This window comes from Trachurus japonicus, chromosome 7 (genome assembly GCF_045865225.1).
Source record: "Trachurus japonicus isolate A0001 chromosome 7, Traja_1.0".
Classification (NCBI taxonomy): Eukaryota; Metazoa; Chordata; class Actinopteri; order Carangiformes; family Carangidae; genus Trachurus; species Trachurus japonicus.
The window spans coordinates 17866705-17889379 of record NC_140913.1 but is presented as its reverse complement, the minus strand read 5'-3'; the positions used below and the strand labels follow the sequence as shown (position 1 = coordinate 17889379).

At 41.6% G+C, this 22675-nt stretch overlaps 2 protein-coding genes across 3 annotated transcripts; both read left to right on the top strand.

Annotated features, from left to right (window-relative positions):
• Positions 1 to 425: 425 nt before the first annotated feature.
• rbp7a (retinol binding protein 7a, cellular) lies at positions 426 to 1406 on the top strand. Its single transcript, XM_085781746.1, has 4 exons — positions 426 to 537; positions 736 to 914; positions 1008 to 1109; positions 1260 to 1406. Exons 1-4 carry the CDS (start codon positions 459 to 461, stop codon positions 1317 to 1319), a joined length of 420 nt encoding a protein of 139 aa, XP_085637872.1. The 5' UTR covers positions 426 to 458; the 3' UTR covers positions 1320 to 1406.
• Positions 1407 to 2380: 974 nt separating this feature from the next.
• Positions 2381 to 22171, top strand: ube4b (ubiquitination factor E4B, UFD2 homolog (S. cerevisiae)). 2 transcript variants are annotated; one of them, XM_085781742.1, is made up of 29 exons: positions 2381 to 2695; positions 3845 to 4064; positions 5314 to 5449; positions 5975 to 6062; positions 6388 to 6532; positions 6632 to 6857; positions 7086 to 7574; positions 8815 to 8919; positions 9862 to 10003; positions 10405 to 10505; positions 10710 to 10824; positions 11147 to 11230; positions 11602 to 11658; positions 12327 to 12443; positions 12638 to 12736; positions 12833 to 12946; positions 13238 to 13436; positions 13855 to 13993; positions 14093 to 14192; positions 14423 to 14550; positions 14698 to 14796; positions 15061 to 15296; positions 15425 to 15551; positions 15678 to 15822; positions 16146 to 16280; positions 16450 to 16641; positions 18482 to 18656; positions 20737 to 20883; positions 21032 to 22171. In XM_085781742.1, exons 1-29 carry the CDS (start codon positions 2672 to 2674, stop codon positions 21094 to 21096), a joined length of 4149 nt encoding a protein of 1382 aa, XP_085637868.1. In that variant the 5' UTR covers positions 2381 to 2671; the 3' UTR covers positions 21097 to 22171. The 2 variants fall into 2 exon arrangements, with proteins under 2 accessions (XP_085637868.1, XP_085637869.1); XM_085781743.1 differs by lacking the exons at positions 7086 to 7574; positions 8815 to 8919.
• The last annotated feature ends 504 nt before the right edge of the window (positions 22172 to 22675 follow it).

The window sequence follows — 22675 nt, the reverse complement described above, 5'->3', positions numbered from 1 at the left end:
TCAGCATTTTGCTTATCGTTGCCTGTTTTACTGCAGAAAGCTGTTGAGTTGCTGTATTTACACAAATATGCAAGTCTGTCACCTGTTTCTCAGAATAAGGATAAAAAAAGACAAATTATTCTAACTGACCTCAGTGGGAAATCCTTCCTAAAGATTAGGATCATCAGATTTTTGTTTGTGCTAGGGCGCATGCATGTGCAGTAAGAATTTTGTTTATGGACCAGTCTAACATGTCTGGCTTCTTCTTCTACACCCAGGCACTAACTTACTGTAAGCTCCTCCTTTACCCTCATCAGATCCTCAGGTAACAGCGAATGAGATAAGGAGCACACCTATCTCTACGCCTCCCTCACAAAGCAGCATTGTCTCAGCCTCTCTTCAAAACTCCCCATCAGCAGCGTGAGAATCACATTTAATCACAGGATCCACGCTTATATACACATAGTATCTGAGAAGGAATGAAAATGCCTGTTAGCCTCTGTGGAACATGGGACATGATCAGCAATGTCAACTTTGAGGGCTACATGATTGCACTGGGTAAGTCCTCAGATCATGGTGTTCCAGTCAAACAGTTGTATTTTAATGTCAAACCTCTATTGAAATACATGTTTGCATTTATATCTATCAAGCTATTTGCAGAATGTGTTTGTTGCCCGTGGGTGGCTCCAGGGCACAACCCTGGATTTGTAACTACTGTAGTGTACAATCAGGTAAAACACCTCTCTGCCATGCCAGGTATCACCCCTTGGTTACGAAAGATTGCTATGAAGCTGAAGCAGAAGAAGGTGATTGAGCAGCATGGTGACCAGAACGTCATCAAGACAGTCAGCGCTTTCCGAAACTACACCGTGTCCTTCAGAGTGGGCCAGGAGTTTGAGGAGGTTACGCAGGGACTGGACAACAGACACATCAAGGTGAGGATGGATGATGGCGAGTATTTTCAACATTGTGTGATGTGTTTTACCGTCATTTTGAGTGGTAAAACTGTTATGTCTCTTTCTGTGCAGTCACTGGTGAGATTAGAGGGGAATAAACTGGTGTGTGAACAGACTGGAGAGAAGAAGAACCGGGGCTGGGCTCACTGGATTGAAGACGACAAGCTTTATCTGGTAAGAACTTGAAGGCACATATTTGATCATATTCGTTCCGCATAATGCACAAAACACTGAATTGAATTGAATCGAATTGAATTGAATTGCATTGAATTGCATTGCATTGGATTGAATTGAATTGAAATGTTCTGTGTCCCATAACCTCAGGAGTTGTACTGTGAAGGAGAAACCTGCAGGCAGGTCTTTAAGAAGAACATGACTGAGTGAAGAAGAATGAAAGCTGTATTTCAGGAGAAGTTACTCAGACGTGAACAGCATCACGCATTAGATGCACTAATCTAAACTACGAACAAGACCTCAGTGCAGAGCTAGTTAAAGTTGCAGCGCACTGATTAATGTGACTTCAATACTCTGCTCAAAAGAAAATGTATGTGTTTTCAGGATATGGATTTATACCACTAGATGGCATAACTGCATTACTTTTGGTAGATTTTGGTCTGTAGTTTCAGGTGCTTGACTCAGCCACAAGCATATTGCTTTTTCAGCTGGCTGAAAAAAGCTTGTCAAAACAGGATCTATTTGATGATAACCTTTTGTTTCTCTTTTGTCCTGTAACACAACTTTTAGGCTTTCTTTCTGTCTAACATTGGTTGACCTAAATGTAAAAAAAACAAAACAAAACAAAAAAAACCTCTCTCAAATGCATCTCCACCCAATGCACTGTAGTAAGTGAGGTGTTTTATGTGAATATTATATAATAAAATTGGTTTTGAAAGAAGTCTGAAGTGGCACTTTTTTATTTTATCATTCTATCTTTAGAAAAATATACAAACTTATTTTTCTGATTGTAATGTATTGGGTTCTCAAATTTATAAATATATAATCTGTGTAATCATTAATTCCACAGATGATGATCAAAGGTATGGACTGCAATGAATAATGTTATAGTAATGAAATGGCATAGGCTACTGTACAGCAGCTAAGCTACAATTTTTTGCAACTTGTGCCTCGTCTGACACACTTACCTCCCTGTAATATGACAGGACGACACAACCTCTTGTTCTGACCTTGTGCCCCACTGACTGCTCATGCACACTGGGTTTAATAAATAACCACAGGATGTGTTGTTTATTGTGTTGAAACAAAATAAACAGCAGCTTGAAACTGTTTATTTTAGTTCAGCTAGCTGGATGGAAGTCCATAGTCACTGTAAAAAAAATTAGATTAATTAAAGTAACTGCGCATATTATTTCAGGTGATATATTCAATGTATTATGTGCAACAATAGTGGAGCCCTCTTCGGGCTCATAAGTCACGTGACGTAGTGTAGAACCAAAATGGCCGCTGTTGTATTTTGACGTATAATAGCTAGCTACTTTTCTTTTTGTTTCATTCTTGGTAGAAAACTAGCCAACGAGAGACTTTTCGGAGGAACTGTATCCTGTCACCCTCCGTATACCAGTGTCCTAGTTTTTATCCCGAAGACAATCAACAGTGACACATATTCGTTGAACGAGTTAGACTATGCATATTTAGTTCAAGTATTGGCTAGCTAGCTGGCTCTGGCTGGCACACAGAAAAGCAGTTGGAAGTCAAATAGCCAGGCTAACTTAGCAACGATGGAGGAATTGAGCGCAGATGAGGTAAGGTGACAAAATAAGGTGTCTTAGTTAGAAGCCGCTCTGTTTTTACTCGTGTAACAATGTACAGTTAGATCCACGAAGGTTTTCCTTTCCGTCCGACTTAAAGTCAAATGGAAATGCTACTAGCTCCCTTGCTAGCCCAGAGGCTATCACACTCTAAATTGAAGAAACGTATCCGCGATGAAAATACACCGTTTACTCTCAACACCGTAACACTCACAACTGCCTGTAGTCAACGCAACTCGCGAGGTGTTTATTTACGATAGTCAGTAAGTGTAACAGAGTGAATGGGCTTGTAAACTGTGGATGTGGATGTTTGTGTCACCGTTGCAAGTACGCTAACGTAATTTAGCCGGCGGAGCTAAATGCTAACTAGCTAACGTGATACTGGACGCTGTGCACAAGCTGGCTCCAGTAATTAACATCGTTTTCTTAGTCAACCGTTCACATATCATACTATATTGACTCTGTTTCGTTTGTTAACGTTAGACGTTTTCTCCTTTATTTAGACAGGTTGTGTTACATTTTGACTGTTAGGTTGGTTCGGTATATTTTCTTGCGGTAAGCTAGCTGACAGCTGCTAACGTTGTTTTGCTAACAGTCAAAAATTAGCCTGTGAGACGACTCAGCATAAAACACACACATACACACACACACGCACACCGGGCCACCATTGTGTAATAAACTGTGGGCCGACTATGCGGTCACTGAGCTGCTCCCCTTGAACCATACACAAGATCTGTAGAGTTCACTCTATTTGAAACCTTTTAGGTGCATTTAGCAACTCGCAACGGAGTATGCATTTGATTAGCAATAGTTCGTAGGCTCGTCAGCTGAGTTGAGACGATCAGAGCTCAAATCAGACTTTGTTACTTCAGTAGGTTGTGTTGTATTTGTTCATTTGGGCATCGAGGTCTTGTAAATGTATTAATACATTACTCCAAAAGCTGAAAAACGATCAGTGTTTTAATAACGGGCCTTTTGTGTAGGGCTAATTATCAAATAATGGAACTGTTAGTATCACCTTGTATTTCTTGATATCATTTGTCCTGCAATAAAACAAAACACAGTCATTAAATCATAAATGTTTATAAGCCCATAATATGTACTTTGAGGAAATATCTTAATCTGCTGATCCTTTAATTCAAGATTCGCAGAAGGCGATTGGCTCGACTGGCCGGGGGACCGACCTCACAGCCCAGCACCCCTCTCAGCACACCTTTGACATCCCCACAGAGAGAGACTCCACCTGGACCCCTCCATGGACCCTCAGGTGCCACACCCCAGCCCCTGCCACCAGCTGCCTCCCAATCATTGGGGCTCAATGTCCACAGTGGTACCCCTGCCACATCCCCTATGGGCACCTCTGGTAAGAAGAACCGAATAAGATCTGCAGGTTTTGGGAAGTCTGTCCAATATCTTATTAATGTTATTACAAACAATAGTTAAGGTTAAATCTTGTATCTCAGGTTTGATGGTAACGCTGGCTCAGGATTTATTTAGGTTTGCCTGTCTGATGTCAAGTCTAAGCCTAACGTCCTATCCTATGAAAACTATGTAACATGTCCTCTTTGAAACTTGGTATGTAAACAGTCATGGTTGCCACCTGTTTGACTCTGTGCACAATACTGAAATGGACCGTTTACATTTGTGATGTTGATATTATAGCAGCAAGAACCAGTTGTACATCCTGAATAACATCAGCAGATTGTTGTGAATACACCGTCCCTGTGTGATACTACATGTAGGCCTGGCTGTACAAAGTGAGAATTGATCTTTTCACCCATGCATTGCTCTAGAAGATGCTCTAGCCATTTATGGATGCACTGACATTTTCCTGGCATTGTTTGTTGGTATGCAATGCATAGATGTGGTGGTGGCTTTATACAGAATGGCCTTTTCAGGGCCACTGCTATGTTTTTTCATAACCAGTTCAAATTGGATATTCTTCATCTGTTGCATAAGCCTCCACTATATACCAATGTATATCTGTTGGAAATGTTTTAAGTGACACAATGGGGGTACACTGTGTTTATTTGACTCTACAGTTAATAATGATATAATTGTTGTGGATCCAGTAGAGAGTTGTTAATTGCAGCTCTTTCGACAGTACAGTGCTGACTGTTAATCAGCTTTCTCTCTCAGTGTTTTCAGTAATTAGGACTTATAATGTTGTGGCACCCCATGTTGGTCTTAAAAATACCAATCTAAGCCTTTAGCTGCCCGTTGTGACCAAGTAATGCCTTCTTTCATAATCAACTCTAAAAAAATCTAAAACTTAAAATAGCTGCTGTATTGTGTCTCATCTACATTTAAGGTCGGGTTCTTGTAAACAGTTAAGTATATTATTAAAATGTAAAACTGTATTAACCAAAGAATAAATCTAAGGCATCATAGTACAATGAATGTAAAAAGGAAAGGTATGGCAGGCTAAAATCCAACAGCATAAGAAACCACAAAAATATGTATGAGCCATAAGGTTTTTAGGTAATCTGAAATATGACAGTTGTTTATGAACCAAGAAATGTTGTTTCAGACTTGAATCAAAATATGACACATTTAATTAGATTTTATTTTGTGCTTAAAGGTGCTCAGTTGTGGTGTTTTGCTTTTTGCAGGGGTGGCATATGGTAGTCAGAGCAGCGAGGGTGTCAGTTCCCTCTCCAGCTCCCCCTCCAACAGCCTTGAGACTCAGTCCCAGAGTTTGTCCCGGTCACAGAGCATGGACATTGACACTGCCTCCTGTGAAAAGAGGTAAGGGGTTTTCCAATACCTTATTGTGTGGTCTCAGTCAAAGGCTGTAAGCTCCATGAATGACAATGTAAAAGGACACCGATACAATTTACTTTGAGCTCCAAAACATCTCTTGTGGGCAGGCTGCTAAAACATCTCCAAAATGAAGAACAGAGACTCTGCTCAACTTCAATTATATCAGTTACAGTAGGTTCCAGTTGTGACAGATTTTTATGTGTCAGACCAAAAAAGAATAACGCAAGACTTCACAAACATCACAAACGATGACAGAAATGCAGTGATGATCACAAGTTACTTTTGAGAAAAGCTATAACAATGGTGACTTGTTCCTTTTTGAGGTTGCTTCAGTGATATTATTCTCTTGATTGATACAGACATTAATAAAAGATGTTTTTTGTAAGGAGGGCGCAGTAGTGTAGTTGTGAGATAATGACACTTCACATGGGCCACTGAGGTTTGAGTGTTTGCATAGTCTTCTTAAGGATGAAGAGACTTAATGACCACTGTATCTCTGTTTTATTCCAGCATGTCCCAGGTGGATGTGGACTCAGGGATAGAGAACATGGAGGTGGAGGACAGTGATCGCAGGGAGAAGAGGAACTTGACTGAAAAGGTAAATGGCAGCAGAGAATGTTGCTCAAACAAGAGGCTATTATTGTGTAAAAACTTGACCATGTCCATCTTGAGATAAGGTGGGTTTTGACATGAGTAAACATAAAAGGAATGTTGGGTGTTTACGGGAACTTAACTAGGGACTTTCCACAGGTGCTATTCGTTTCACTTTCTTTTATTTCAGCCATCTAGTCTCTTTATAGTCAGAGATCACAAGATAATGAGTATCATGAGAATCAAAGTAATGCAAGTCCTTTTGACATTTACACTGTAAATGGCTCCAGAGTGCGATCAAACCTTCGCTGTTGTCTCTTCTGCTACCCCAGGAAACCTCTGCGAACTCAGATGTCTCTGAAGAACAGGCTTTGCAGCTCATTTGTAAGATCCTCCGCGTATCGTGGAAGGAGCAGGACAGAGATGTCATCTTTCTCCCTTCACTGGCTGCAGAGTTCCACCAGAGCCCTAAAGATGGTATGTGACTGAACCACCATCACCATACCCAGGACTGAATGACTGTCTCTTTTGTTTAAAAACTCAAGATATTCATTCGATATTTCCCCCCCCCTCTAGCATACTCTGACTTCAAAGACCTGATTGGCCAGATCCTGATGGAAGTTTTAATGATGTCCACCCAGTCACGTGTCCACAACCCTTTCGCCAGCTTGACCGCCACCTCTCAGCCAATTGCAGCAGCCAAATCTCCCGACCACCGTCTGACGCTGGTGCAGCCCTCCAGCCTAGGTGGGAGCCCCATGGGCCCCAGTGCAGGCTCTTTTGGAGCCAGCTCTCTGTCCAGGCAAGTACCTTGACTTATATAATCCACCAAGACTCCCAGAGACATATCGGGGCTCTGGATTGGTTGTCATCTAGACTTGTCTGGGAAAATGTGTAAAAGCTGGAAACTTCCATGAGTGTTTTTTCCCCTGTAATTCTGATTTTGCTTTGATCCCCCTCCCCCCTGTTTTTTAAGACATTACTGCCTGATAATTCTTGCCAATGATCATCTTATCAATGTTGTCCACAGTCTGTATGGGTGTGGTAGTCCTCACCCAATGGCTTTGGAGTCAGCCAAGAGGACTTCTCCATCTCTTCCCAACCCTACTACATCCTCTGTACCTTCTACACCCTCTACACCCTCTACCCCTCAATTCATTGTTCCACCCAGCCCACCAGTTACTACTACTCCAAGACACTCCCTCAACCCTCCATCTGCCCCCATGCCCATCTCCCAGCGCTATCGGCCTTACTCTGTCACCTCTTCCTGGGGAGCCCCCTCTCCATCTAGCTCTGGTCAAAGAGGATTTAGTTTCTTTGGACCCTCTCCTAACCCTGCAGGGCCCTCTGTTCCTCCCAACACCCCAGTTCCCATGCCACCACCCAGCCCCCAGCCCTTCTCCTTGAGCTCACCTAGGGCTCGCAATCTACCCTCCTCCACTCCCCCTGCCACGGTGCCCCCTTCTCCCAGATCGTATACCCAGCAGACCTCTTTTGGTTCCAGGATCCCACCGTCTAGGTATCTTATCTGCATTTTGCGTGACAGTGTGTGTTGAACATACAAGTAAACTTACTAAAACCTTAACTTTTTGTGACCCATGAGAGACCTTCAACTAAATCTTTGGCTGGTTTCCCTCCGGTGCAGATATGGTTTCTTGTATTAGGTTTTAGCCATTTGTCATCGGTCTTTGTATCAATCGAATAACAGAGTGCTCATCTGAAACCCGATGAACAACCAGATATTTTAACTTTTCTATGTGTAGAATTATCAGTTAAGAGAAATCAGCAGCAGTTTTTAAAAAGGAATATATACAGAATGCAGCCTGTTAAAAAAATATAAAGAATTAAAAGTATATAAATAAACACTTCTATTCCTTATTATTTCAAATATAACAAAACATCAATATATGGGCTGTCCAGGCATTTCCAAGTTCTTGTTTTACAGTATTAATACAGCCTATTCAGGGCTCCAGGCTGCCCCTAAATGGAGGCATTTTGCCTCTAGAATTTGAGACAGTGCAAGTAGATTTTTCATCTACTTGTCTTGTGCACGTGCAACCAGTAAATTTGCTGTTTATGTTGTTTAACACTTGTAAAATGTGGAAGAGGTGACACAGAATCTGGTATCTGCCATTACAGGTGTCAGTTCACTGTATGTGAGGATCATGAATGAAAAGGAAATGTGAATATTTGCATTTACAGTGCGCACCCTGAAATTTTCTGCTTGCGCTCCAAATTTTTTAAGTTAGGGGCCACTGTGCTCCTAGTAAAACAAAGTTAGTCTGGAGCCCTGCTATTTCTAACATGTATAATATTAAAACATCTAACCCGTTTGCATATAACTCATCTCAGATGTTATTTTAGAAGCATGTTTAAAATATCCTGCACTGCTTTAAAATTCGCAAGCAAATGATATGGGCCTCACGTCTCTTGGCATTGACTTGCACTGGACATATTGTATGAGAGATTGTGACACAGTTTGGTCATGAGTTGAACAAATGCTCTGGCATTGTATGAAAGCTACAAAATGGTATTAAATATTTAACAGGCAGCACAGGAAGTAGTTTTCAAGCAAGCATGCAACTCTCCAGCATCCTCTCCTTAGTGCCCCCTCTCTCCTGTCTTCTTTTCCTGTGACTTGTTGCCATTCCACATTTGTCTTCATGTTTTTTCACTGCCCTTCTGCTTCTACGTGCTTGCACAACATCCTCTTTTCTTCCATTCTTTCCCTCGCTCCCATCTTTTCCTCGTCATGTTAGCCCCTTGTCCCTCCTGTTCTTTGCCCTATCTGACATGTCACAGGCCAGCAGTGATGAAGATTCTGAGGAGGAGGAGGATTTTGCACGGGTTCAGTTTGGGTCCAGGTACACCGCTGCACGGTGTGGGCTAATGTGTGTGTGCTTGCTCAGTGATGGACCCACTGCATGTTACAATGGGGCCCAGGAGGCTTATGACTAACAGTGCACAAGCACACCAGGGAAGAGTGGTGAGAGTTAAACTGATGGAGGTCGAGCCATCTTTGAGAGTGCGTTACTTGTTTTGGTTATCAGAGGTTCGGACGTAAAATCCATTAACTATAACTCTTGCTAAGTAGTAAGTGTAGTCTCAGTTAGTAGATGACGATTAAAGTGAAAATGTGTTGTAAAATGCTGCAGGATACAGAGATTTTATGAGATATTATCTTGAGGAGAAAGTTTCCCCATTTAGTACAGCATGAAGCTCTTTTTTCCAACTCCTACTGTGGACATTTCTACCGCCACCTAAGTGTTTAGATGAAGCAAAATGGCCTGGCATGAATAAAGTTCAATCGATATCAAAGTTATTTCTTACTATAACTTGTTGTGTTGTTTTAACTCAGTGTAGTGGTGATGATTCCTACATTGCCTGTGTCCAATGGACAAATAACAAATGTTTATTATCTGTTTGTATGGTTTATTATGCCTTGAAGCAGCTCACATACAGGTTTTGCTGTTACAGCTGATCACTAACAGCAATTTAAACTTGTGCCACCACAGTTAAATGCGACAAGCTCAATCATAATATTGGCTTCAAAGACTTGATTTGATACAATATGATTTTTTTTTTACCCCCTTTTCAAGAGCCTAGTACTGAGATTGTGAAATGCTGTCACTAATGCCTTAATAGTTTGTTTCTTTCAGGGCCCTTGAGAATGGGTTTGTGCTTGTTAACCATGCAGTCATGAAAATATATAATGCTAACGATACATCTCTCTGTGCCGTGATGTTTTCTTTGACTGAAATGGCACCCCTCTGTCCCTGTTTCTGTGTTTACCTTCCTGCTTTTAGTCTTGGTGCATGTGGAGGGGGGATGTCCTGCGATTCAGCCAGCGACCGCTTCACCATTGAACCATGCAAAGAGACAGAGATGCTGAACTACCTCATTGAGCGTTTTGACAGTGTTGGTATGGAGGAGAGGAAAGCTCCCAAGGTAGCTTGTTGTCTGCAAGATGTCTGATTCAGTTTTTGTTTAGAAAATGTTGTTTTTTACAAGATTCTGTAGATGCATTAACACTGTGAGAGATTTTTTAGCCCGATAACCCTTAGGATAACAATGACCTCTATTTCATGTTCTTTGTGCCTTATTCACCATGTCTGAATTGTTGACGCAATGTTCTGAGGACAGAGGAACAATCTGTACTTCAGGGACTAGCTGTAGGCCAGTGGGGTCTGTAAATGAGAAGTAGTTTTTCTCATCAAAGAACCTTGATTCAACAGTGTCAAGAGAGATTGTTTTGAATTGTCAACGTACATTTTTATCACTCCTATAACCGTTCTCTCTCCTCTCCTCTCTTCTCTTCTCCTCTCCTCTCCTCTCTGTTTCTCCCTCAGATGTGCAGCCAACCAAATGTCAGCCAGCTTCTCAGCAACATTCGCTCTCAGTGTATTTCTCACGTTGCCCTGGTCCTCCAAGGCACTCTGACACAGCCTCGGTAAGCAAGCCAGCAGCACACTGTGACAATCTTTGGGCTTTGTCCGTCATTATCTTTTTGTACATTCTGTTCCTTTTCTTTAGTTCAGAGTCTGAGTCACCATAGCAACTACTCTTTCACCTTGCTTCAAATACATTTATTTATTTATTTATTTATCTATTTATTTTCACCACGGTGCCTTTTGTCTCCCCTTTCTACATGTAGAAGCCCTCTCCAGCAGTCTCTGCTGGTTCCCTATATGCTGTGTCGGAACCTTCCATACGGCTTTATTCAGGAGCTGGTGCGCATTACCCACCTGGAGGAAGAAGTGTTCAGACAGGTGGGATGCAGCCCCATCCATTTTTGATACGTACTGTATACCCAATTTAGGGTTACTTTTGTAAGCTGAAAACTATTGCAGCATAAAGTGGGTCGGGCAGAAACACAGAGCACACTCACACAGGAGCAATGTGTTCTTTCATTTATTCTGATTATTGTGAGGCAATATCTTACATGACTGTAGTTTGTGTGATAATTTGCTTTTCTTGGTCATTTTAAAACACATTTGCAATAAGGCAATCCTTTAGAATTTCCAAAGTTGGTATAACACTGTTAATAAACATGTCAACTTTCACTGCTTTATCTTTCTTTTCATTATTCAGATCTTCATTCCCATCCTCCATGGGCTGGCTCTTGCAGTGAAAGAGTGTTCTTTTGACAGCGACAACTTTAAATTCCCTCTTATGGTAAGGAGATGTCGATTTATTCTGTAGTACCAAACAGGACACGAGGTTGTCGTTAGTTACAGGGGAAGTACAGTACAGCAGAGCGTAATGAGCTTCTAGCCGTTTGATGGACAGCTCCATATGTGTAGTATAAGTGCCATCAGCCATGGCTTTAAATCAGGTAACTTTTTTTAACAAGAGTAAATTTTGTTGAGCATTGTTTAAAACATGTTGTGGAACAAGTTGGTTCTAGTTCTTTTTTTAGTTTTTATTTTATTTTATCACAGACGTAACAAGATTTATCTTAAATAATCAATTAATCTCAAACTTTGCATTTTATTGAGAATATATGTCATAAGATTAATGTCTTTTTTTGTTTGTTTTTTTTACAGGCATTAGCCGAACTTTGTGAAATCAAGTTTGGAAAGACTCACCCAGTGTGCAGTTTGGTGAGTATACAGTTGGATAGATAAATCAACATCATGGCATTTAAGTGTCCATCATTATGTCCCTCAAGGCTCAAATTATTCAGGTCATGACTAATTTGTCACCAAACATTTTCCAGTATTTTCCCTGAGACATTAATTGTATTTGTGAGTTTCTCAGTCATCTTTTCGGTCTATGCCTTCCTCATGCCAACATGCCCAGGTGACGTCAGCACATTAAATTTGTCCTGCTTGTTTTATTCATGACAGCAAGAGTTCTTTCTGCTCCACATTCAGTATTCAGTATAAAGACGAGACAAAATCACCTGCGACTTGAAAAGCACTGGGTTATAACTGACAACATAATGATCTTTGAGAGCAGATTTCTTTTACTTTAAATTCAGTTAACAGTTTTGTTTTTTCACATTCCCAGTAATGGGTGAATGTGCTAATAGCATAATTTTAGCATATGTACGTCAACCCACATTTAGATATGTAGCTTCTCTTGATGGGTTAAACTGAATTAGCAGGTAGGAATATAGCTATGGTTCATTATAATCCATGTTGCTGGTGTTAAGATGGAAAATAGCACTGCTTGTTCAAAAAAAACTGTTAAAGATTGATTGGAAACTGTGAAGAATTTCTTCACTGTATTATCTAATATGTGTCATCATCATTGTTTCTCTGTGCAGGTAACGTCACTGCCTCTATGGTGTCCCAAACCTCTGAGCCCTGGTTGTGGCAGAGAGGTCCAGAGACTGTCCTACCTGGGAGCCTTCTTCAGCCTTTCTGTGTTCGCTGAGGATGATGTGAGTTGTCTATCCAGTCAAACAAGTAGCTGCTAATTGGCTACAATCTGGCACCATTAGTGTACTAATTGTAACTCACATGAAGTGTCTGAAAATGGCGAGCAGCCTCAATTCACTTATACTGCAGCAATAGAGTTTGTTTGTTTGTTTGTTGTGCATGTTTTAATGTGTCAGTTTTCCCTCTTCTCCTTTAGACCAAAGTAGGAGACAAGTATTTCTCGGGCCCAGCCATCACCATCGAGAACACGCGAGTCGTCAGCCAGTCATTGCAGCACTACCTGGAGTCAGCAAGGGTGAGTCTCATCTTCAGTGTTTTTTTTTATTTAATACACACTGTATCCATTATGTGTGCAGAACAATCTGCTTAAACGACGTGTCATCTTTTCCAGGGCGACCTGTTCAAAGTTCTCCACAACATCCTACTAAATGGAGAGACACGCGAGTTAGCTCTTAATTACATGGCAGCTTTAGTCAACTACAATGTGAAGAAAGCTCAGATGCAGGTGAGTCTTAGAGGTTATTCATTGAAAAAAAAAAATGTAATTCACAGTTGACAAGCTTGCACATTAAGGAAAATAGTAGTGTCAAAAACAAATATTTTAACCTAACTTGTGTAAAGGCTAGAAGCTCAAACAAAAATAGTTTAATTCTAAGAATTCAATTTATTTTAAAATGTAAAAATGAGATTGCAGGATTATGTGCACCTATTCTGTCATCTGGTCTGGGCGGCAAATTGCACTTCTCATTCAGGGTGTTCACACGGCTTATGAACATGAATTTCTCTTTTCTCTCAGACCGATGACAAACTGGTGTCTACAGATGGCTTTATGCTCAACTTTTTATGGGTGCTGCAACAGCTGAGCATGAAGATCAAGCTGGAGACAGTGGACCCTTATTACATTTTCCATCCACGCTGCCGCCTTGTTGTCAGCCAAGAGGAAACGCGTCTAAAGGCCACTATGGAGGAGCTGAAGAGCTGGCTAAGTGAACTGCGTAAGTAGACATGAATAAAAAATAAAGTGATGCATGACTGTGAGGACTGTTTTTAAGAATGTTTTGTTCTTGAACTTTAAAGTGACTAATTGGTGTGTTGTGCTTTGGTACATCGATAATGCACATCGACTGCATGGTTCATAAACTGCTGCCATTTTTAGAAACCTGTTAATTGCATAGAGGACCCATTTTGCATATTTATCAGATCTTAGTGATTCATCAACATGCCAGATTTGTGTTTGTAATCCAATCAATATCCCATGAATCATCCTTGTTACTGTATCTGTATTCGTTTTCTTTTCATTCAAAGTCATCAGCAACACAGCAGCTATACATGCTGTAAATACACGATACAATTGATGAATTAATGTATATTTTGGTAATTGAAATAATGAATTTTATTTGTCCACCTAAACAGACGAAGACCCCACCAAGTTCTCAGAACCCAAGTTCCCCACTGAGTGTTTCTTCTTGACGCTGCACACCCACCATTTGTCCATCCTGCCTGGATGCAGGCGTTATATCCGCAGGTTGCGAGCCATCCGTGAACTGAACAGGTACACACACACACACACATACACAGGTATTCAAAGTATGCTTAGTTAATAGATACTTGGTGGTGGTCTTTGTTTACCCTGTTGTGTTTACCCTAACAGGACTGTAGAAGAGCTGAAGAACAGTGAAAGCCAATGGAAAGATTCTCCCTTGGCCAGTCGACACAGAGAGATGCTGAAGCGATGCAAAACTCAGCTCAAGGTCAGTTTAACATCCTTGTAGATACTCCCACTGTCTTCCCTTCATTTACTGATTAAACCATGAACACTCGAGACAAGATTGAGAGCTGCAAACCTCGCTCAGTTCTCTGAAGCTGAGCATTACAGTAGTTGTACCCTGAACTATCCTTAAATGCTGAAACATGCAAGATTCTACAACAGAGCATATTTACTTAGATTTGATCCTCATCATGTGTGACTCTCTGCTGTCAGAAACTGGTGCGAGCCAAAGCTTGTGCTGACGTGGGCCTTCTGGATGAGAACCTGCTCCGTCGATGTCTGCAATTCTACAGCACAGTCATTCAGCTCATTCTCCGCATTGTAGACCCTGCCTACCCCAAGTGAGTTTCACTGCCACTGACAGACCATGTTTGTCATTGTTGTGATACTGATGTGAAACCATAAGGATTTTCCTTTTCAATCTTTGTAGACATGTCATTCTGTGTTCTGTGTCTGTAACTGTTTGTTTTTCTTCATCCTTTATGCAGCATTACTCTGCCACTGAATCCTGAGATTCCCAAAAGCTTTGCTGCTCTCCCCGAGTTCTACATTGAAGACGTGGCTGAGTTTCTGCTTTTTGTTGTGCAGTAAGTTCATGGTTCAGTCTTGCACATGTATCTCTTTAGTAAACCTTGTCTTAATAATAATAATTTGTGGATCGCAGTAATAACGTGTATATATCATATGTGAAGACTCGATAGGGATACATATACAACAGTAATATTTTGTCAATTCACAATATGTGATTGATCAGTTTCAGAAATCAGTGTCTACATCCAAACAGAAGTCAAAGCTAATACTGATTCATAGACTAATCACTGTCATCACCTCATCTTTGCCCTGTGCTCCAGGTATTCTCCCCAGGTTTTATATGAGCCATGTGTCCAGGACATTGTCACCTTCTTGGTGGTGTTCATCTGCAGCCAGAACTACATCAGGAACCCCTACCTTATCGCCAAGTTGGTGGAGGTGCTGTTTGTCACCAACCCTGCTGTACAGCCTCGTACTCAGCGATTTTCTGAAATGATGGAGAACCACCCGTTGTCCGTCAAACAGCTGGTCCCTGCGCTCATGAAGTTCTATACTGGTGGGTATATTGTGTATACTGTAGTCCTGTTCATAGAAAAAACGTAATCAAATTGTTTCTAGGCCTTGTATAGCTGACCTAAACTTTTTTTGTTATGTGTTTTTTTTTTTACTTTCTCCTTTGGTCAGATGTTGAGCACACTGGCGCCACCAGTGAGTTCTACGATAAGTTCACTATACGGTACCATATCAGCACCATCTTCAAAAGTCTCTGGCAGAACATTGCTCACCATGGCACCTTCATGGAGGAGTTCAAGTGAGTTTGCTTTTGATTTCTGTTTTGGTTTAAAATGACATAATTTGGTTTCGGGCAAAAGTCTGTCTTATTTGAATTCCAACCTGACTGTCTCTGTCATCTTTTTCTGATTTCACTCCTTTCTAGCTCTGGCAAGCAGTTTGTGCGCTACATCAACATGCTGATTAATGACACCACCTTCTTGTTAGACGAGAGCCTTGAGTCCCTCAAGCGCATCCACGAAGTTCAAGAAGAGATGAAGAATAAGGAGCAGTGGGAGCAACTACCAAGGGTCAGTGCTCCACAGAATTAGTGTTGTGAGGATTAAACTATTGCACATTGACAATAAAACACCATATCTGTTAAAAACTGGGGTTAATCACACAGAATGAGAGGCATTCATGGAGGTGGGCACTTAGGACTCAAAAGCTGAGCCCTCCGGTCATAATTCCACCATGACCATGGTTTACAGGTCATAAATTTGTGATTATAAAAACCCTGAATGCTGCTTTTGTCACCTAAAATCCCCACATTGTTATTTGTGCTGAGATGTGAGGCTTGCAGACGGCAACTGAAGAATTAGTGTTGTTGAAATGTTTTCCTGCCAACTTTCAGGAGCAGCAGCAGAGCCGCCAGTCCCAGCTGACTCAGGATGAGCGGGTGTCTCGCTCCTATCTGGCCCTGGCCACTGAGACGGTTGAAATGTTTCACATCCTCACCAAGCAGGTCCAGAAGCCTTTCCTCAGGCCTGTGAGTGTCGCTGCCCCCACTGGACATTTTGGAAAATGTTCCCACTTGTGCTTGAAAAATGCATTGTCAGCTATACAATAGTTAGAGTAAATGTAAAGGCAACATTGTCTGTCTGGATTTGATATTTTGTCCTAGGTTAATTCATTTTAATTTGAACTCATTCACACAGGAGCTGGGGCCTCGTTTAGCTGCCATGCTGAACTTTAACCTCCAGCAGCTCTGTGGGCCAAAGTGTCGGGACCTGAAGGTGGAGAACCCTGAGAAATATGGCTTTGAGCCCAAGAAGCTCTTAGACCAGCTAACCGACATCTACCTGCAACTAGACTGCGCCCGCTTTGCTAAAGCGATTGCAGACGACCAGGTTGGTGCTGATGAGAACAAAGTGCACACTTGGTCACAAATACAGCATTTAGACTACTTAGAAGGTTGTTATTATCAATACTGGTCATGAGATAAGGCTGCAGGCTGTTGAGGTTTGCACAGTTACAGTCATGTTGCCTTGGAGACACCAGTATGAAAGCTCTATTGTGCTCAGCGAACATAATAAGGTTTCACCCACTTCTCCCCAAATAATACAAGCTGCTAGCAGTGAGGTACCAAGTACTGTCAACCAGTTTGTTGTCATGTGTTAAACCATAGGTGTCAAAGTCAAGGCCCGCGGGCCGGGACCGGCCCGCCAGGCGGTCCAATCCGGCCCGCGGGACAAATGTTGGAGTTCCGTTTCTTTCGGCCCTCTCTCAGCAGTCTGCTGAGCTCACTCCCCCGCCCCTCCCTCACAGATTGAGTGAGCGCCACTTCTCCTCTCCCCCCCGCCCCTCCCTCAAGTTGCAGCGGACAACAGAGACACAGAGCCGCCGACTCTCACGTATTGACTACTACAACACAACAACAGCGGCTCGTTGCGTAGTGTAAGGACAGCACCGACATTCACCGCTAAAGTCCTGCTCTTGGCCCAGCTCGGCTCGAGTTCTCACTGGGCCTGAAAGTTAAAACCCAACACGGTCCGACCTGCTGATGAAGCCCCGGCGCGACGTGGCCGGACTCATTAGCGCAAATTCTCGATCCGAACCGGCGTGTCCGGTCGGGTTGGTGGGGCAGAACCGGCCTGGGGGCAGAACTGGCCCGGTGATAAGCCACATATAACCTGTAGTTACAGTACGTATCCACGCACAGCTGGGAGCTCAAAGCAACAGAGGAGGGGAACAGAGAGAGAGGAGAGGGACAGCGCAGCTACAGGTGTGTGTGTGTGTGTGTGCGTGTGTGCGTGCGTGTGTGTGTGCGTGCGTGCGTGCGTGTGTGTGTGTGAGAGAGAGAGAGCGAGAGAGAGAGAGGGAGATGTATTTTTCCTATAGCTACAATTTAATATCAGCCCAATACCTACAATTGTCTGTGTCATTTGCCACATGTGGTTTTGACCTAGAACTGACAGCCTTTTTAAGGATTTGCCTCTGACAAAAATATTAAGCCGCTACTGGCTGCTAATTGGTGGAAACTCATAATTACATCATGGAAATAGTATAAATAGGCTATAGGCCTATGTATATCCTATATTGCCATTCAGTTAAAAAAAATATTACAATATTACTTTTGGTTCATATTGCCCAGCCCTAAATTTCAGAATGTTCATATTTTTTTGTAAAAAGGATAGCTCATAAACTGTACACATCTTAATAATGTACTTTGCACAAAGTACAAAGGGAAAAATGTTGAGTTCTTGTTATTTACAGGTTAATATGCAAATGCAATCATTTTACTGTTCCGGCCCTCTTGAGATCAAATTAGGCCGAATGCGGCCCCTGAACTATAATGACTTTGACACCCCTGTGTTAAACGAACAGTTTGCTACATTCACATTATATCTTCATGTGGCACTGTGTCTATTTAGGCACCACGTGATTGGATATTTTGGTTTGAAATTAAAAAGAGCAAAGTAACATTACAGTATTGACCGGAGGCAGTTGATAATGTGTGATTTGTTCTGGGAGAATACTTTTAATGATGCAGTTCCAGTGGCATAACATTTAATTTTCTAATTCTCCCCTTTTGTTTGTTTGCTATAAAAAGACGTGCAACTGTTTTACATCTTACATGTGACAATAACATACAGTGAAAATAGTGAATACTTGCATCAGTTCATCATTTCAAAGATATTCTTCTGTTGCGGCTCCCTAATGATTTTTTCTTTATTTGTGTCTGTTCAGCGATCATACAGCCGTGAGCTCTTTGAGGAGGTGATCTCAAAGATGAGGAAGGCTGGAATCAAGTCCTCCATTGCCATTGAGAAATTCAAGCTGCTGTCAGAGAAGGTGGAAGAAATAGTCGCCAAGAACTCCCAATCTGAAATGGACTACAGTGATGCACCCGATGAGTTCAAAGGTGTGTTGTGTATCTTTTTACAACTAGTAGAGGTAAACTGTCCAACTATTGTTAATGTTTACATTTTTTGTAACACCTGTTTGGAAAATGATCATCTCTGAATTCCTCAAAGAAACAAAACATGACAGTGATGTTGTGTTGAGATTCACAATCATCTGTCATGTTGGATTTCCACAATGGAAAAATGAGAGGACCTGTCATGTCGCTCGGTCATCAGCATCTTTAAATACATTTCTTAATGGAAATCAGCAATGTCAAAATTAAAAAATAAATAAATAAATAATTATGTTGTCACCTAAGCCTTATCCACAAAGTCACAGAATCTGAGTCAGGTCAGTCGGTGCAGATGGACAGCATCTTCAAGAGCCTCTGTTGCTGTTAAATTCCAGACATTTGCAGGGGATTTTGTAGCTCATAGGGGTCATATAGACAGCTTAGTGCAGGGCTATCATATAACCACAGACTTAATATAATCTAGTAAGAGAACGTGGCCCACATACCTCCTTTGATTCCCACATATGCCAGCCAACCCACCACAGTTGATGGGAGTGTGCCATACAGGACACTGGAGTATCAGCTTTCTATGTGGTTAAAATCTCCCATGCCAGGTTTTATTTTTGTAATGCACAAGTCCAACTGTAACAACCTTGTGACATTTCAATATAGGGCACACTTTATTGAATGCCCTCATTGAATATTTATTGGATATTTTCTTTACTGATGTTTTGATAGGTGCAGTAATACTGCTGTCATATAAAACATAATTTATTACAGAGGTGGGACTGTGGCCCATAATGACATCTTTTACATGTGAAAAAGGGTATTTTGATTTAGTATTTCTTTGTTTATTATTCCTCTGTTGAGGCATAATGTTATCATGTTTCATTCTCGTGGACACAACATTTCAATAATGCTGATGTAACTTCTTAACTGCACAAATGTTCACCAGGACTCAAGAATGAGCTGATTTAGATTTTGGCCTTGTGAATGCAATATCACAGAGGGATTAACTGATTTTGATGCTAAAACTTGAGTTCTGTGCTGCACAGAATCATAAAACTAGAATAGCCAGTTGGTTGTTGATTTTTTTTTTTTTATGAATGTTGGCCTCTTAAAGTGAAATTCCGGCGTAAGTGTAAACCATGGTCAAACACACCGTAACACCGAGTTAGACCCCCCCTCGAGAGATCAATTTGCCCGACCGCTACATTCACGAGATCCACCAACTTCAGCAAATACCGCAATATCGCCACACACGGCGCTGTCCGGATCCACTGTCTGACCGCAACCAAAACGCCACCATTTGCCCAAAATAATGCTCAGAACTGCACCAAATGTCATCAATAGTACACACAGGGTCCCAGCACGTAGTACGAGTTGTCAAACATCTGCTAGCTTTGCCTGTTTTCTTTAGCAAGGAGATGCAACTCAACTCACCTACTTCTCCTCCGGGAGCCGCTCGTTCGTGAGGAAGCCCTGACGAGTCGATCACCGAGTGCACCGGAGTTCCGCAGCTCTTAAAAATGCTCATTTGCGCCTATATCGTGGCCAGCACTCGATAATAATAGTTATAAAGTGATATGCAAGATATAAAAAAAAAAAACTCTGATTGTATTTCCATGAGGTAATTGTTGATTGAGCTGCGGAACTCCGGTGCACTCGGTGATCGACTCGTCAGGGCTTCCTCACCAACAAGCGGCTCCCGGAGGAGAAGTAGGTGAGTTGAGTTGCATCTCCTTGCTAAAGAAAACAGGCAAAGCTAGCAGATGTTTGACAACTCGTACTACGTGCTGGGACCCTGTGTGTACTATCGATGACATTTGGTGCAGTTCTGAGCATTATTTTGGGCAAATGGTGGCGTTTTGGTTGCGGTCAGACAGTGGATCCGGACAGCGCCGTGTGTGGCGATATTGCGGTATTTGCTGAAGTTGGTGGATCTCGTGAATGTAGCGGTCGGGCAAATTGATCTCTCGAGGGGGGGTCTAACTCGGTGTTACGGTGTGTTTGACCATGGTTTACACTTACGCCGGAATTTCACTTTAATCTTCTGTAAAATATACATGTAACTGTTCTATAACAGATCCTCTGATGGACACACTGATGACTGACCCTGTGATGCTGCCTTCGGGGAACATCATGGACCGATCCATCATCCTACGCCACCTGCTCAACTCCCCCACTGATCCCTTCAACAGGCAGCCTCTCACAGAGAGCATGCTGGAGTCAGGTAACCCCGTCAGGCTGTCTTTTCACCAGTAATTGTATGTAAAATGGCTCAGATCAGAGTTGGCGAGAGCAAGTGCAAATGTCTAAGCAATTATTTGGTTGCAAAAATTTTCTCAGTCATTGCTCACAATCTGTCATTAATTCTACAGTCCCTGAGCTGAAGGAGAGGATCCATACCTGGATGAGAGAGAAACAGGGTGGACGGCCTATCTAAGGACCACATGCTAACCATCATTAAGGGATCTGTCCGAATCGCCTGAATTCAGTGTCACTACTACCAATGACAACAAAAAAACATTTTAAATGGAAAAAAAGGAGACCTGATTTGATTTCTTTTTCTTTTCTTTTTTTTATTCGCATTTACCCTTTTTGTCTCAAACCATTATCATGGTTCTAAAAACGAAACATAATAAAGTTAAGACTTTTAAGTTTTTTCTCATGAGTTTGTGTATATATATATCAAAATATATACATATATTTAACAAAAGTTAGACCATGCATTGTAATGCTGCAAGACTAAATTTCCACCAACAGGTTTATCAGCGAAGGTGCAAACACTTCACTTCACTGATCATCTTCCTTTACTGTTCTCATTTTGTTTTGTGATTCTGTGTATGTTGGGTTTATGGAGGACTTATAATAATTTTAGGCAGATGGGAGGGCATTACATTTGGGGAAGTCTGGGTGGGTTCTGATGAAATTGCTAGCCCTTAGTTTTTATGATGGAGAGACTGTGACAACGATAAACTTGAGTCCACATAATGTATGCTGGTGTCCTAACACATGCACAGTTTGTGCTTGTAGATGAAGTTCAGAACTGGGAATAATCATTAAGGATGTAGCTTAACGTAAACTAATCCTAAGGTTAGCTTCCTTTTGAGTACAGTAGGAAGATAAGCAGTGGTTTACCAAAACACAGTATGTTCAGTTGTTCCTTTTAGTCTCATTCTCCCTGCTCACTTGGATTAAACTGAATTTTACTTCTTGTGTGTGCATGGCCTCAAGTTCAGAACCTCCTAAGCGCCTCATGGACAAACGACCCTCTTTTAGGTGAAGTGAAAGGACCATGAGAGAATGTAGCATGACCACCAGAAACACCATCGTAGGAGCACACCATCAAAGTCTGTTCGTCAGAGCCACTGACATCTCACCTCAATATGGTCTCTTTCAAATGGCACTGTACCTAACTTGACCTTGCTGACCTTAACTGTACAGGAATAATTTCCTTTAACCACATACCTGTTTTGGAAGCTAGGATTTTGAACTGAAATAAATGATGATGCACATTATTTCACAACTCGTCACTGTTTTTTCCTCAGATTGATGCCTCAGTGGTTTTGTTTGGCCTTTTTTCTTAAGTTTATTTGACACTATCAGAAGACCTAACGTCTAGAATAAACCGTCGGACGATACAAAGTCTAAAACTAATCTTAATCAAGGATGCTGATGTAAAGAGGCAACATGAAGCAATACAGAGGCTAGGTTAAACATTTACAAACACCTATAATATCAATGCAATCACTCAGAAGTAAACAGCAGAATTACATACACATCAGAACTTGGATGGTAAACCTCTTATCTCGGGTTTCTCAAGCCAAACATAGTGATGGAAACTGATTTATCTTTGTCTTCCTTTTCTTTTTTCCAGAGACAACTTATTCCAGTCTGTAACAAGACAGTCTGTTTTCTGAAATGTGGTTTCCCAAATGCAGAAGCTTAGTCATTCTACTGTAAAGGTTATAAACTAATGGACTGACTTTGGCAACTCTCACATTTTTACTGGCAAGATTTAA